At 62.3% G+C, this 15,698-nt stretch overlaps 5 protein-coding genes across 5 annotated transcripts; 2 read left to right on the plus strand and 3 right to left on the minus strand.

Annotated features, from left to right (window-relative positions):
* Positions 1 to 135: 135 nt before the first annotated feature.
* On the minus strand, positions 136 to 2,125 carry RHTO_00234 (lupus La protein; the record flags this gene model as incomplete). Its single annotated transcript, XM_016413918.1, has 5 exons — positions 136 to 308; positions 373 to 1,145; positions 1,202 to 1,305; positions 1,363 to 1,955; positions 2,071 to 2,125. 5 exons carry the CDS (start codon positions 2,123 to 2,125, stop codon positions 136 to 138), a joined length of 1,698 nt encoding a protein of 565 aa, XP_016276925.1.
* Positions 2,126 to 2,349: 224 nt separating this feature from the next.
* Positions 2,350 to 4,124, plus strand: RHTO_00235 (WD repeat containing protein; the record flags this gene model as incomplete). Its single annotated transcript, XM_016413919.1, has 9 exons — positions 2,350 to 2,453; positions 2,523 to 2,585; positions 2,650 to 2,928; positions 2,993 to 3,105; positions 3,194 to 3,351; positions 3,412 to 3,556; positions 3,618 to 3,664; positions 3,766 to 3,844; positions 3,907 to 4,124. The coding sequence occupies 9 exons, from the start codon at positions 2,350 to 2,352 to the stop codon at positions 4,122 to 4,124; spliced, it is 1,206 nt and encodes a 401-aa protein (XP_016276926.1).
* A 139-nt stretch (positions 4,125 to 4,263) lies between these two features.
* RHTO_00236 (UDP-glucose:glycoprotein glucosyltransferase) lies at positions 4,264 to 7,188 on the minus strand (the record flags this gene model as incomplete). The annotated part of the gene is made up of 8 exons (XM_016413920.1): positions 4,264 to 4,714; positions 4,773 to 4,871; positions 4,937 to 5,070; positions 5,125 to 5,481; positions 5,541 to 6,106; positions 6,154 to 6,446; positions 6,503 to 6,988; positions 7,058 to 7,188. 8 exons carry the CDS (start codon positions 7,186 to 7,188, stop codon positions 4,264 to 4,266), a joined length of 2,517 nt encoding a protein of 838 aa, XP_016276927.1.
* Positions 7,189 to 7,689: 501 nt separating this feature from the next.
* RHTO_00237 (syntaxin 1B/2/3) lies at positions 7,690 to 9,649 on the minus strand (the record flags this gene model as incomplete). Its single annotated transcript, XM_016413921.1, has 10 exons — positions 7,690 to 7,787; positions 7,926 to 7,939; positions 8,000 to 8,080; positions 8,191 to 8,276; positions 8,358 to 8,453; positions 8,536 to 8,615; positions 8,682 to 9,036; positions 9,122 to 9,305; positions 9,365 to 9,519; positions 9,620 to 9,649. The coding sequence occupies 10 exons, from the start codon at positions 9,647 to 9,649 to the stop codon at positions 7,690 to 7,692; spliced, it is 1,179 nt and encodes a 392-aa protein (XP_016276928.1).
* A 272-nt stretch (positions 9,650 to 9,921) lies between these two features.
* RHTO_00238 (vacuolar membrane protein) lies at positions 9,922 to 15,668 on the plus strand (the record flags this gene model as incomplete). Its single annotated transcript, XM_016413922.1, has 6 exons — positions 9,922 to 10,290; positions 10,353 to 10,967; positions 11,029 to 13,688; positions 13,742 to 14,509; positions 14,565 to 15,290; positions 15,350 to 15,668. 6 exons carry the CDS (start codon positions 9,922 to 9,924, stop codon positions 15,666 to 15,668), a joined length of 5,457 nt encoding a protein of 1,818 aa, XP_016276929.1.
* Between the last annotated feature and the right edge of the window lie 30 nt (positions 15,669 to 15,698).

The following is a 15,698-nucleotide window of genomic DNA, read 5'->3' on the forward strand; positions in this document are numbered from 1 at the left end:
TTTCGCAGGAGGAGCGAAGGGACCGCAGCTCGTGTTGCGCAGCATTGGAACCGATGAATGCACGAAACCGAAGTGGTATAGCATTCGCGTGCTTTTCTCAAGCCGAAAGCGAGGTGCGGAACATCATCCTCCAGCTCAGTCGCGACGCTGGCGCTTGTTGCCGCCGCCGCGTCCTCCTCCTCCCCGGCCACCGCGTCCTCCCCGTCCGCCACGTCCGCCACGTCCTCCGCCACGTCCAGCCTCCTGCGAGAAAGCCTGGTTCGCGTGGAAGCGCGCGCGGGAGATCTGGTGCTTGCGCTCCTCGGTCTCTGCGAAAGCAGGCCAGTCAATCACACGTCGAAAGCGAAAGAGCTAGAGGGACTGGCGACGCACCCGAGATACGAACCCACTCGATCTTCCTGCCGTTGACCTCGCCGACCTCGGACTTGATCTTGTCAAAGACCTCGTCCGACAGGACCTCCCTGAAGCTCGCCTGTCCGCGCGCCGGGTACTGCTGTGCAGGCGCGGTGCTCGTGCTAGCCTCGGCAGGCTTGTCCTCCTCCGCCTTGGACGCAGTCTTGACCTCGGGAGGCGCGTTCGCGCGAGCCGGGAAAGGGTCGTCCTTCATCTCCTTGTCCTTGTCCGCCGACGGGAGAGGCGCGATCTTGCGGTCCTCGAGAAGCGAGACGAATCCAGGCTTGGCGATGGGCTCGAGACGCTTCTTGAGCGCGCCAAAGTCAAAGTTCTCGCCACCCTCAAGGTCACCCGAGGTCGAGCCGTCCTTCTTCGAGATCGTGAAGCGAAGGACCTTGCCCATCGGCCACTCGCCCGCACCCGTACCGAGCTTGTCCTCGTCGACGATTTCGACCTGTCCATCACGACCGCCGGTGCGGCGCGCCTTGAACCGCACACCCTCGTACTGGATCTCACGCTCATCCACCGCGTCCTTGTCCTCCGCCGCACGCTTCTTGCCGTTCGACTCCCTCGCGCCAGCGCCACCAGCCGAGGGGACCGAAGGGAAGCCGTTCTCGCCGACGAGCTTCTCGGCCCAGGCGTTGAAGGGCTTGGCTGAGCGAGCGTACGGGTTCTTCGGGACGGCGTCCTTGCCGGTGATGGGAGCAGAGTCGGGAGCGTAGAGCTTGCGCTTCTCTTCGATGTAGTCAAGCCTGAGAAAAGAGAGGGTCAGCGGACGCGCTTGTTGGCATACCGGGACGGAACACACTTGGACTTCGTCTCAAGCTCGGCACCCTCGAAGGTAGGTTTGGGGTCGAGCGCAAGGAATTTGTCGACCGACGACTTCTCGGCAAACTCCATGAAGATCGAACCCTGCGAACGGAGGGAGTGAGCGAGATTGACAGGCGAAGGAGGACCGCTCGCACGCACCTTGAACTTGCCCTTGCCCTTCAAGGGCGCCTTTCCCTCGACACCGGGCTTGTCCTCGCGCCTCATGCGGACCGAGAGAACCTTTCCGAGGTTGAGGTCGCGCGCCCACTGCTCCATCTTCTTCTGCAACTCGTCCTCCTGCGCCTTGATCGCTTTCCGCTCCTCGTCGTTCTCGCCGACCTTCTCCGTCTTCGGGAAGCCCTTGACGTAGACGCTGCGCTGCATCGCGTCCTCGGGCTTCTGGAGAGGCGTCTTGCGGCGAACGTACCAGCCGGCGCCGGTCTCGCCCTCGTTGCCGAACTTGTGAACCTCGACAAGCGACGATGTCTTGACGACCTCGGCGATAGCGTCAATGCTACCGAGACCCTCGGGCGGCGCAGCGAGGTAGGGTTGCATTCGCTTGAACGAAGCGAGCTTCTCGAGCGGGAGCCATCCGAGGTGGAACGAGTTGTGCGAGGACTGGGGGTGTTTGGGCGAGTCGGCGGGGGCAGGGGTCTTGGCAATGATGGCGGCCGGGTCGTGGTAGCTGGTCGCCCACAGGCCAAATAGGTACTTGTCGAACGGGAGGTTCGAGTTGGAGAGGTAGAACTCGACTGCGGGCCGGGTTGGTGGCAGAGAGGGGAGCAGAAGAGCAAGAGTATGCGGGTGCAATGATCAGCAAGCTCGTACGAGGCTGTCACGCCGCAGGAGATGAGCGAGGAGACGCACCCTGGGTGAGGACGGCGTCGCTGAGCGACTGGGCGGGGGCGGCTGCGTCGGACATTGTGGGTAGCTGTGGATGACTCTGACACACTCTGAGCGAGTCCAACAACGAGCACGAGCAGGAGAGCGAGAGAGTGACGGTCAACTCGGGAACACAGCCCCTCACAAAGCTCAGCGACGTCCACTGCGCTCGCTCACTGGTTTTGCTCGCCTAAAGACGACGCTGCTACACTCTGGCATCTACTGTTGTCTCGGTGTACAAGCCTGAGCACCCCGCGACGCGCGATGGCGGACCTCTTATTCTCATCACCGCCTAAACTCCTCGGTGGTTCACCCTCTCTCAACTCGTCAAAGCGGACATCTGATGCCTTTTTCCGAGACGTACAATTGTAGGGCTCGAGCTGGCGTCCGCATTCGCCCGGAGCGTGCCCCTGCTGAGACTCTAGACGCCGTTGCAGGTGCCCCGACGGGTCTTGCCTCCTCGCAACGGCTGAAGACCGCTCCCTCTCGCTCTTTCCGCTGTGCGTGATCATCGTCTCTCCTCGAAGAGTGCTATGCTATTGCTCATTCGCCCTGACTGAACAGGACGGACGAACAGGTCGCACCCGAACCCTCAACCTCCTCCTCTACTCTCTCGCCTGTCTGGACTCACTCCCCTCCCGACTCGCTCATCTCCTCTGCGTGGTACCCAGGCGCCTCCTCCCCCAACCCAGCCATGTTCACCTTCGCTGTCGGCGTCAAGGACCACCCTGTCCACCTCCTCGACGGGAACGACCGGAGGGTGCGAGCGAGCTATCCGACCATCGACCATACGGAGCGGTTCGTGGCGCCTCACAGTATGGCGTTCTCGCCAGATGGCTCAAGGTGCGTCTCAGCTTCCTTGCACTTCGCCCAGCATGATTGACGGTTAAGCGGTCCTCACTGGCAGACTTTGCTGCGGTTTTGAGAACGCCATCGAGATTTTCGACGTCTCGCAACCCGGCGCAGAAGGCTACAGGCTACATACAACGCCAACGAGAAGCTCGCGGCAAGGACAGAAGGGTGCGTCTGCTCGCGCTTCTGGCCGGCCTTGCGTCCCAGCTCGGTCCGTCGGGTGACTAGCGCCGTACTGACGCAATATCGCTCACAGGCATCATCTCGTCGCTCGCCTTCTCACCGCCGGACTCGTCGTCCAGCTCGCTCCTTGCGGCAGGCTCCTTCTCCGGCTCGGTCGGCCTCTACGACATATCCTCTCCCACGCCACTCGCACACCTACTACAGCCCTCGCAGCATGGCGGCATCACCAAGGTCAGCTCGCGCAGTTTAGCCTATCTCGCCGCTTGCTGACGCCTTGCCTGTCCACCGCAGCTCCTCTTCCACCCTCTCTCGCCTCATCTCCTCTTCGCCGCTTCGCGTCAATCGACACACCTAGACATCTGGGACCTGCGGAATACGTCGCGGACGAGTAGCAACGGAAAGCTGAGCAGGATGGCACGGACGAACCAGCGATTAGGTGCGCTACCGCTCGCATTCGCTCACTGCGCGATTGGGCTGAGTGTGGTTTGACTTCACAGGCTTTGACATTGATCCTAGCGGGACATGGCTGGCTGCGGGAGACCAGGTGAGCTGTCATGACTGGCTTGGCAGTCGCACTTCCCGCCGCCCGAGATCCGCCAAAGCCTTGCTGGTTCAGCAGATTGACTGACATCTCTTCATGTATAGGACGGCAACCTCTCCGTCTTTAGCGCCCAGCCTTTACCAGACCAGCTCGAACCCATCACGACCTTCTCGCTTTCCGCAGGTGCGTCTCGACTTGTCACTTCAGTCTCAGACGCTGTCTTGACCGTCTACCTGCACACGCAGAACCGATCTCGACCACTTTATTTCACCCTTTCGCTCCGCTGCTCATCACTACCAGCGGAGCACGCAAGTTCGGCGGTGCTGGACGAGCAGGACGGGACGCGGCGTCGGAAAGCGAGAGCGACTCGAGCGACGAGGAAGGCGAGGCAGCTGCGGATGAGCCGGGGGATGGGCTGGACGTTTCCGAGCGGAACTCGTTGGAGCTCTGGAAAATCGGCTGAAACGCCGCTCATCAATAGCTCGACGCGCATCGCAGGCCGAGAGATGGCTGAGAGATGCAATGCAAGAGATACGGATGACTAGAAAACCGATGTGAGCTCCGTGAGCTGGGGAGACTCGCCCTCCCGCCAACCTCCGCCTCTACAGCTCGTCGCGAACGTGCGCCTTGACGTCCTCCTCGCTCTCGACCTCAACCACCTGGCCGTACACAACCTCCTTCGCATCCTTCTCGACAATAATCGTCTCGCCGCCCTGACCTCCAGGTCCAGCAAGCACCTCGCCCGTCTTCCCGTCGTAGACCTTGACATCCAGGACCGCTCCCTCCGGCAAGCCCGCAAACGTCACTCGCGGCACAGTTTCGGTGTTGTTGTCGTCGAAGAGCGTCTCCACGGGAAATGGTCGGCCGGAAAGAACGTTGAAGTCGGGCTTGGTGGACGAGGCGGAGGGTAGGAGGTACGCCTTGATGGCGAAGAGGGGCATCGTTCGGATCGTCTCGAGGATTGGTGCGACGGTGCGGCCGAAGGGACTCAGGGGGTCGAGGACGGCCGTAACAAGGAAGAGGGCGTGGGAAAGTTCGCCGTGCACGAGTTGACTGTGTCGCAAGGGTCGTCAGCTTCGCTCGCTGAAATTTGAAAGACGACGCGACTCACGTCAAGCCCTTGACTTTCTCTGCGCCGATAGTCTGCCTGCTGACACCGTGGACGCCGATGATGGAACTAGCGGCAGCGAAGACCTCTGCCTGTGATTTGCTGTGAAAGGGAGGAGGTCGAACGTTAGCCCAACAAGCCTGCACTGCTCGAAGAAGTTGACAAACCGATTCTCGCGGATCTTGTCGGGGAAGACGGCGGTGGCGGCCTCAACGACAGGTTTGATGCGGCGGCGGAGCTCGTACTGGTGCAGCGCGCTGAAACTGCCGACCGCAAACTCGTGTTCGGGGAGGTCGATCACCTGCAGCGATTCCTGTCAGCTACACGAGACACTTACGAAGCGGACATCGCGCACTCGTCCGTTCATGAGGACAGCGGAAACGCCCGGCTCGAAGCCTGCACGCTCGCAGAACGTCCGGGCCACCTTCCAGTACGCTTCTGCGACAGCCAGCTGCGCCTCGGTCGCGCCTTGGTCGACGAAGGGAGTCATCGGGTTCTCCTTGGTCCAGATGTCGTTGAGTGAGCGTTTGGGCGGGTGGGCGGGAGAGGCATTGAAGTCGAGGAAGGTGACGATCTCGGAGGGGAATGCCTCGGGAAAATCTTCGGACTCGACCATCGCAGCGACGAGGGTCGAGAGCGAGAAGGCGTGAGGGTCTTCGGCGTCAGGGCCGGGGTTGTGGACGAACGAGACGCGAACCTCGGCGGTATTCTCCTGCAAACCGCGCGAATCGTCAACACAAGGCGTCCGTCGAGGAGCGGAGGAGAACGCACGGCGAACTTCAGGGCATTGCGGACAAGCTGTCGACCCTTCTCGCTGTTCAGGTCTGTCACGACGTGAACAGTCGCCTTCGCAGGCGGGTCGTTCTCCTCCGTCTCGTTCTCGATGACACCCTCGATGTACGAGTTCTTCGCAAACGCAGTCGCAAGCTTGCTCATCGCCGACGCGAGGTTGACAAACTTGAGCGGGCGCTCCTTGGTCGGGACGGCGAGAGAAGCGGCGGACGAACGCGGTCCTTCGATAGTCAGAGCTGCGTTGCGGACGATCTTGGCGGCGTCTTCGTTGTACAAGCCAACGGTCGAAGCGGCGACATCGTAGATGAGCTGTCGCTCCGAGTCGAGCAAGTCGAGCAGGCCGGAGTAGGTGAGGTTGTCGAGCGGGACGGAGACGCCGTTGATGAGAAGCTGCTCGGGAACCGACGAAGTTGTGGGAAGGCCCTTGCGTGCAGTGGTGGCAAGGATGTCGGAGGCGACAGTCGGAAGAGCAGTCGCAACCTGGGTGAGCGCGGCGAACTTGTCCTTCGCGGCGCGGATGTACGAAACGGCGCGAGCCGAAAAGTCTGCCAGCAATACTGTCAGCAAATTCGAAGGGAACGGCGGCACACACTGAATGTACCGGATTCCACCTGCGGCGCCTTGTAGCCATCCTTGATAGCCGCCTCGACACGCCAATCGGGCTCGTATGACTGCAGCTCGAGCTTCGGGTCGAGCCGCCACCGGATGGCAAACTGGAGACGAGGAGGCCGGCCGGAAGCGGGCGCTGCCAGAGCGTGAAGGGCGTTGTACAGCTCGGGAAGGGCTTCGTCGGTAGGCGCGGCGTAGAGAACGACGAGCGGGAGAGACGAGTTCTGGCTGTCGTGGGGGAAGAAGCGGTCGAAAGAGTACGTCTTGGGCGAGTCGCTGCATGTTGAACTCAGTACAGTTGTGCTTCAAAGAAGATAGCCCGGAAAACTCACCCGACAACTGGAATGACTCCCCAGCGCCCGTTCTCCTTGAGCCCAACAACCTTCCAGAACTCGTCGAACGAGCACACCTTCTTGCCAGCAACGTCAATCCAGCTGACGCACTCGCCGCGAACCTTGGCAGGCTGCTCGACCTCCATCTCCCTCTCCTCCCAGACGCGATACATCTCCCGGATCTCGTCATTCGCGACACCTCCTGCCAGCGCGAGTTTAAAGAGCGTGTAGCCTCCGCGCTCCCGCAACTCGCGCGAGCGGAGCAGCGTGTGCTCAAGGGCGACGAACGACTCGTTCTGCGTCGCAAGGCGGGTGAAGATCGGGTTGTGGTTGGCGTAGCGGCCGGGGCGGGGCCTGCCATCGAGTCCTGGTGCGCGTGGTGCGAATGCTGGGTCGGTAAAGTCGATCTTGGGCCGAATCTTGAATTCTGTAAGCATGTGAAGGAACGAGTGGAAGACGGTGGGTTTCCGCAAGTGGAGAGTCTCGCTGCGCGTGCATACGATACGTGTCAACTTCGGCTATGTCCCGTGACCCGCAGAAGAGCCTGCGACGCACAGGAAGCGTGTCGCGATGTCGATTGATGGGGACGAGGCGACGGAGATGGAGACGTTCGACTGGGCCTGCGCCCACGCCGCCGAAGCGAACAGCAGCGCTACGAGTGCACCGTACAGCCTGAAAGCGAGCATCGCGGGCGCACAGAGTGGTCGAGCGGTGAAAGAGCGGAAGCGGAACCCGCATCGCGGAGTCCGGGACGACGCGTCGAAGTCGCGTCGGCGACTCTCCTCGACGTTCTGTGGCTTGTAGGGGAATGGGCAGTGGGCTGCAGAGTAGTAGGAACATGGCGTCGATTACAAGACGTTGAAACTAAGCGGGTGAGGGAATATTCGGGGCGAGAAGACGGCAAAACGAGGGTGGGAAGGCCGAGAGTAGGGTTTTGAGGCCGGCAAAACAAGCGAGAGCGTAGGAGAGCGTCTGTATGAGTCGGAGTGAGAGGGGGACGAGGGGTAGCGACGGAGACGAGGGCGAGAGATTAGATGCGAGTGGCGCGAGGGGGCGCAGGCGAATTGTTCTTGTTCTGCGCGCATCGAAAGGGAGGAGGAGCGACGGGTTGAGAGGATCAAATTTTGCCCTGAGGTCAGCAAGAGTCCAGCCATCAGCGACAGGGAGCGAAGGCGGCGGAAAAGTCGTCAAGTCGCGACACAGCGAGAGCACGACGACATAGGGGAGATTCGAGGGAAGGGACAGGCCTGGTTCTTCAACACTTCGACCACCACCACGACGACAACTGGAAGTCGAGAAGTCGGGCGGAGAGGCGGAACGGGTAGGGCGAAGCGGCGGGTCGGTAGGCGGATGGTCAGTACGGGTCGTTCGATCAATTTCACTACACCTGCTCTCGCCAAACAATTCGAGCACCGCAACGTACCGACGATGATGATCCTGGCAGGGCAGGGAAATCAGCGGATGCCTAGGGGAAAGCAGGAGGCGGATTGAACGTACGCAAGGATGATGAAGAAGCACGCCCAGCGCATCTTCCTCGCCCTCCTGGCGCTCTTGACCGCCTTCTTCGTCTGCTCGAGACTGTGCACGTACCGCGAGGCCAGAGGCGAGACCAGCCGGGAGGCCCGTTAGTATGCGATCTAGCCAACGCTACCTGCAGAGATGTCGATGGCACGTCCTGCGTAACGCACCCATGCTCGACATCCGTGTTGACCTGCACAGCCTGCGTCTCGATCAACTTGACCGACTCGTCCTGCTCGAGGACCAGCGTCGCCATCTGCGCAAATTCGGATCCGATCGTCAGCTTGACCGCCGATACCGCACCGGACGTCACCGAAAGCTCGCAAGATGGACGCACATCCTGCATCATCTGCGCGAGCTGCGTGATCGTCTCCTCAATCTTTCGCAAGTCCTGGTTGCGCGACTGCACTTCGGCGAAGGCAGCGCGAGCGCCCTGCGTGCGCGACGAGACGAGCTGCAGAATGCAGAAGGTCAGTAGGAGATCTCACAGGCGTCTATAGGGAACGAGGACGCACAGCTTGCGAGAAGATCTGAGCACCGCCTTGGGAGTCCTCCCAGGCGGCCTTGATCTCGGCGTCGGTCGCGTCGGGCTTGACTGTGACCCAGATCCAAAGTCAGCGCTCCAGAAAGCAGCGGAAGCAGAGCGGACCACGCGACGCACCAATCTTGATCTGCCTGGCCATCCTGTCGCGGTACTTCTCCCTGCTCCTCTTCTCCACCATGTTGTACTCCTCAAGCGCGCGCTTGAACGAATTCTGCAGGTTGGCAATCTGGAGTTTCCGCGTGTTGAAACCCTGGTCGCCCTGCGGACTCTGCCGGTTCGCCTCGTTGAGCTTGAGTATGCGCTGCCGGATCTGGTTCGTCAGACCGGTGGTCTGGTTCGTGAGCTGGGTGAGCTGAGCGGCGGTGTTGGACTGCGTCGCATCGTCGGTCGAGGCGAGGCGGCGGGAATGGAGTTCAGAGACGCCGTTGATGTTCGAGTGGAGTCCTTTGATGTCGTCCTGAATCGACTCGACCTGTACAAGCGGCGGACTTGACCATCAGCTGTCCGTGCCGGATGTACCTCGACACGCTCGAGTGATACGAGCAACCCGTACGCACCTCCGCGAAGAAGGGACCCAAGTCCGGTCCGATCAGACTCCCGTTCGCGCGGCCGGCGCCACCGTTCAACGGTTGCATGGCGTAGGCGTCGCCCTGTCCGACAGGAGGAGCGTAGGAGTTGGGCGCGCCGTAGGCCGAGGGTGCGGGAGCCTGGTTGTAGGCGGAAGGTTGGGAGTCGTAGCCGCTGCGCGAACGGACGAGGTCAGCTGTGGTCGTTAGGAGAGACGGGCCCTCGCTGCGCACCCATACCCTCCACCGCCGTAGCTGCCCTGCGTCTGACCGTAGCCGGGTCCGCCCCCATACCCGCCCGCACCGCCGCCTCCCCCGACAGCTCCACCGTAAGCGGGCTGTTGCGGCTGTCCGTATCCTCCTGCATTCCCTTGACCGTACTGCTGGTTCTGCGAGCGCGCCAGAGCGTGTCAGCGACGCGCAGCGCCTCGAGCGAGCGTGATGAGATGAAACGGCGACTCTGCGCACAGGCAACGAGATGGAACGTACGCGTGCTTCCCTGAGACGATCGCGCGACATCTTTGCGTCCTTGTGCCTCGAACGAGAGCGAGAGCGGTGAGAAGAGGAGGCGAAGCGGGAGACTTTCGAGAGTTGAGCGACGACGGCGACAGCGACAGCGTCAGGCGGGCTTTCTGAGGCTATCACTGGCCTGGAATGGATCTTGCAGGGTACTGCGATCAGTCAGACCACCCTTTCAACGGCGACGTCTCGCTCACTGGCTCTCCCGCTGCCTCTCTCACTCGCAACAACTGGCTTGACACGCTTGCTGGACTTGTGCTGGGACGTGGAACATGCCAGTTGAGCTGCATATCGATACGCAGGCGGCCAATGACCTCACCATCCACCCTGCCGCCCTCCCTGTCGACGCTCGCCCAGGAGACCTCGTCGCTATCCGCCCCGTGCTCTCGCCGCACTCGAAGGGCAAGGCGAAGGACAGACCATTGCTGTACAAGGTCGAGAAGACTGCTGCCGACGCAGAGGACGCGACTGGTACGAACGGTGGAGCAGGAGCAAGCGGAGACCAGCAGGTGGGGGTTGCGGGTACAGCGGCAGCAGCGGCGACGACGAGGCGGAGAGGCAAGGCGCACGTCGTCGTGAGTGCGACTCTGGCGCAGTCGTTCAGCTGGGTCAAGAACCGCATCGAGGTCGAGTTGTCCCTGGTCTGTCTCCTCGTCTCGTTCCCTTTTTCGCTCGCCAACTCACGTTTGCTCTGCCCGTACAGATCCCTGCACCCCCTCCACGACGGATATGCGCCTCGCACGTCGAGCTGTACTTCAACAACATGTACCTGTCCCGTCCCGACTCGTTCAGCCTCACCCTCGCACTCGCCAACAAAGTTCTGCACACCGGACAGCGCGTCGCTCTTCCCGGTTCCGGCGCTCGTCTGCGCGTCGGCGACATGTGGTCTGCCGGACCGGGCCAGCATCCCTCGTCGAGCTCGAAGAGCCGGCGAGGCGCCTCGTCTTCCTCCTCCTCCGCCGAAAACGCCCGCATCGACGCCGCCTACGTGACGGAAGAGACCAAGTTCGTCTTCCGCTCTGAAGGCGGGCGGGCCTACATCTTCGTCGAGGTCTCGGAGGAACTGTGGCAGTTCGAGGAGGATGGCAGCATGTTACTCGAGAAGTGCGACCTGTTCCTGCAGGAACTCTTCTCGCACTACAGCGGCAAGATGAGTCCTGAGGCGGAGGACAAGCGGAGTAAGGGCATCCCGACGACTCACGTTGTCAGTATCATCCTGTACGGACGGGTGATCTACGACGACGAGCAGGACGGCGAGGAGGAGAGGGCGCCATTGTGCAGGCTTGAGGACGGCACTCTCTACCGCGACTTCTACAAGGTGCGTTGCCTGAAGCTCCCTCGTCTTCCGCCATCTCTCGCTGACCGCGTTTCGCTCGCAGGTCATCCTCGACCTGACGCCCTCTCCGCCTCAATCCGTAATCCACAAGGTCGCCCTCGAACTCCGCCGATGGCAATCGACCGTCCTCCTTCGCCGCCGCTCAGACGGTACAGAACGCCTGTCAGGCCGACTAGCCTACGCGCACGAGTCGCCCATCCTCGAAGCGACCAACCTCGCGCTCAACTCGTTCGAGGAGCACTGGATCGACCGCGACCTACAGCGAACCGGCCAGGAGGTCATCGTCCTCACGGCGGGAACGGTCTTCTACCAGGTCGAGAAAAGTTTGTTGCGCTTGACGACGGAAAGGATGCTCGCGCACGGGATCGGCCTTGACTTGATCAGCCTGAGCAAGATGCCGCTGCATACCGTGCCGCTCTTCCAATTTCGCTCGCCCGACCCAGCTGCCTCGGAGGTCTCGCTCGCGGCGGCAAACGAGTCTGCCATCGCCTTGCCCGCCACAACCTCGAACGCAGGCGGCAGCGCTCGACCGGCCGACTCGCTCAGCCAGGTCTTCAGCGCATCATACGCCGGCTCGTCGCCGGCTCAGTCGCCAGCTCTTCCAGCCCATCGCTTTCCCGCCTCGAACGCCACCTCCGCTTTCCGTCCCTCGTCCCTTCGCCAAGCGCACGGCTTTCACTCGGGATCCATGCCCTCAAACTCGACAGCCCCACCTCTGCGAGACCCTCATGCGCCGGAGGAGCAGGCGTTAGCAGCAGCGACACGAGCCGTGCCGATGCTGCGACAGGTCCCGGACGACCAGCGTGATCCGCTCTACTTCGACCCACCTCCGCCGCCCGCAGCAGCGAAAGCGACACATCATGCTCGACTAGCCTCGGCGTCTATCGGCCTCCAACCTTCGTCGACGACAACATCGGCTATTCCGCCTTCATCTCAACCGTCTTCCTCAGCCAGCATGCCACTACCCCATCTGCCCGCAACACCTTCCTCCGCCCTCCGGCCCGCTTCTCCCACCGCTCCGCGGCCTGCAACCCACCTCGAGACCTCGCTCTACTACGCCGCACCAATGTTCGTCTTCCCTCACTTCTTTGGCACGCAGATCGACAAGCCGTTCCGCATCGACCGCTTCATGCCTCGCGCGCGATGCTACGAGCTCAGCGTGCAGGGTGTGACGGAGCGCGTACCCATTGCGATTCCCCTGTTGCACCTTGACTCGCTGGGAGGGAAGAAGGTAGACAGCGATAGCGACGGTGGAGAGGGATTCCTGACGGAGATGGAGCGGCGGATACAGCAGAGGGAGCGGTACGACGCGCTTGCGCTTGGCGCGAGGGATCCGTTCGAACCACTCGGCGGAGGCGCCGGTGGTGCAGGAGGAGGGATGCGAGGGAGGGGCGGAGACGGCGCGACGCGATGGGCCGAGGTGAGGGAGAGCGGAGCCACGACGGGAACGAGCGGCACGAGCGAGGGCGGCGGGAAGAGCGGCAGCGGCTGGAGCTCCGACGGACACAACGTCGGCAGCTTGTCGTCCAGCAGCGAGGCCGAAGCGGCGGACGCAAGTCTGCGACCTGCTTCCGTCGTTGCGCGGCATATCGACGCGGAAGACCACAGCGACGAAAACTCTGGCGCCAGCACACCCGTCCTGTCGCCCAAGAACTCGCTCGGACTCGGTCTCCCAAGCATCGCTGTGGCCGACTCGCTGCGTAAGACCCCGACTCTGCCGGACGACGGGACAGCCAGCTCTCGGCGCGGCTCAGTCTCGACGACTTCCTCTGCGGCTGCGCGTCTGAGCGTCGATGAAGACGAGCGAGGTCGCCGGTCTGATCGAGACTCTGCAGGCGGGCGGAAGAAGAGTGCCGTCGAGGCTTCACTCGGACGGTCCAAGACGCCCGTCCCCAAGCATCGACGCGACCGCTCCGCATCCATCGCCGCTTCCATCCGCACCGCCGCATCGGGTCAAAGCAAAGCGGACATCGGTTCCCCTGCGCTCAGCTCCGCTCGAAAAGCCTCAACCCCGGCTCTCATCGCCCGCCTGACTGGAGGCGTCGGCGCAACAACAACTTCTTCAATCCCCGGCTCGACGACAGCGCCCAGCACGAACGGCGCCCCTCCACGTCCTGGGTGGCTCAGCCTCTTCGGTCGTTCGCACACCCTCTCCAGCGCGCCAGCATCTCCCGCTGCCCAAGTCGCAGTCGCTCGCGTCGATGTTCAGGCGAGCTTGCGGAACGAGGACTCGCCTCGCCTCACGAGTGAAGCGACTCTCGTCGATACGCCTGTCCTCGAGGTCTCCTCTTCCAGCCGGCGCAACTCCTCGCGGTCTCGAACCGATGCCTCGTCCATCATGAGCGAAAAGAAGCTCAACAGAACGCAGCCAATCTCGATCGGCTCAAAACTCGGCGGGACCACAAGTGGCACAGGCGGTACGAGTGGTCACGCTCGGAAGAAGAGCGCAGCAGGCGGTGGAGACAGCGCGGGGAGCAGCAGCGTCAAAGAAGGCGGGCGGATGTCATCATCGCTCAAGGCGTACGACTCTGCTGGCGCGATGCGGCGAGCATTCGGCGTTAGTGGTGGGAAGATATCGGTGGCCGAAAAATTCAATCCGTCCAAGCCGGGCAAGCGAAGCGTTGGACTGGCGGATCAGGCGAGGCGTTGGGCGGGCATCGTTGTCATGGAGCGGCGAAGCATGCGGCTGGGCGTCAAATGGCGGTGCGTCGCGTTCCTCCTCGTCTGAGCCCTGCGACTTACGCTTCACCCGCCAGATCCATCACTCGAGGCGCTTGCCTGCCCATCACGACTGATTACCTCCCCTCGTCCGATGCTCTCCAGACGCAGTACTCCGAGTTCCGCTACACAGTCCCGACCGCTTCCGTCACTTCATCCTTTCTCCTCCGCGCCGATCATCCCAAGCGCTCGCACAGCTTGACGCTCGTTACCGAGCTCATCTGCCAGCGCCTCTCGCAAGGCTTCCAGATCTGCCTGCCGAGCAACGCCGAATTCGCGACAAGCAAGACGCTGCACGACGTCCTCGGCGACATCCAGGAAGGCGAAGTGACGGCGGTGTACCTGTCTCTCGCCAACCAGATTCACCGCATCTGGTACGACCGCCGCTCGCAGTCCGTCTTTGTCCGCATCCTGCGGCGTCGACGCACGTGGGCGAAGCAACCGTACGAGTACAAGGCACTCATCTGGACGGTCGGGCGCGAGAACTACGACATGTCGCGAATCGCCTTCCCGTACCCCGCTATGATCGACCCGGTCGACTGGCAGCACGTCGACAGACTCGTCGCAGGCGTCGAGAGGCCCGACAACCAGCAAGCCGTGCGCTATCGTCGAACTCGCCTCGTGCTTCTCCCGGCCGCCAAGGTGCCCGACCGCGACTACATCATCGGCATCACGAAGGCTCTGCAGGGTGGCGAAGTCTCGGACGCCGCGATCCGGATGCAAGGCTTCTACGCGTTGATGGAAACGATCGAATCAGCGAGGTGGACGCCAGGCGGTGTCGAGAAAATGCCGCTCTCCATCGCGCAGTGCGTCCCGCTCTTTCACTTGTCGCCCACAACGACTCAGTCGTTTTGTTCATAGTACGACGCTTGACGCTCCCGGATGGGCCATCGCCGAAGCTCGACGACTCGAGCAGGCTACGCCGAACCCTGCCAGTCCGCTTTCGCCAACGAGCGCTTCACTGCCATCTCAGCCGCCGCAGCCTCGCCAGAACTGGCTGTCGCGGATGCAGGGCCGGACCGGCGCTGGCAGGGGGGATGAGCCTGGCACGCCACAGTCTGAGCGGGACGTCGAGCTCTCGTCTCCTGCGCTGTCAACGGCGAGCAAGGAAATCGTCTCTGCCCTGAACAAGGTCGACCCGACTGCTTCGGTCTCCGACTTGCCGTCGTCCGCACCAAGCGCCGACAAGTCAACAGCGAAGCGGCCTGTCGTCGTTATGTCGCATGCCGTGGTTCTCGACCTCGACCCGCAGAAGCGCTCCGACCGGGCTGAGCGCGTGCTTTGTCACCTCGACCGCTCGCACAACATCCATGCCGCATACCACGTCGAGCTCGCCTGGCTCACAGCGTCGGGCAAGATCGTCGACACGACCATCCAAACCTGGACACGGCAGATGGCGCGATACGGGCTCAATCTCGTCGAGGTGTCGATGCGACCTGTTTTGCTCTCGCACAACCCGTACCAGAAGCCCGCCATGGTCCGACCCGTCGTTCTTCCCGTCTCGCCGTGGACCAGCGACGAGGAAAGCAGCAGTTCGGACGATGAAGCTGAAGCGTCTCGCTTCAAGCGCCCGCCTCGACAGAAGAAGTGCGTTCATCACTTCGATCACCAGTGATAGTCTCGCTCACAGCTTCCGCACATCGCAGGGACGCTCTCGCTGCGATCCTCCGCCACCTCGACTTTGTCCTCGACCTGGGCGCCGACTCGACCTTTCCTCAGTCCATCGAAGTGCAGTACTCGTACCGCCGAACCGCGACACTCGATTCGCAGTACATCCACCGCTCCGGCACGATTCTGGTCTCCATCATGGAAGACGACCGAGGACCGCTCTTCGCCTACGCACCGAACCGCATCTTCACGACGCACAACCCGACTCTCGACCGTGACGAGCCTGTCAAGCGATTGAAGGAGGTTTGCGCCGATGCGGAACTGCTGAGGCGGCTGTATGGGGAGACGGACGAGTAGCTCATCGGGCGGTCGAGTTCTGCAAAGACC

Source organism: Rhodotorula toruloides (genome assembly GCF_000320785.1).
Source record: "Rhodotorula toruloides NP11 unplaced genomic scaffold Scaffold1, whole genome shotgun sequence".
Taxonomy (NCBI): Eukaryota; Fungi; Basidiomycota; class Microbotryomycetes; order Sporidiobolales; family Sporidiobolaceae; genus Rhodotorula; species Rhodotorula toruloides.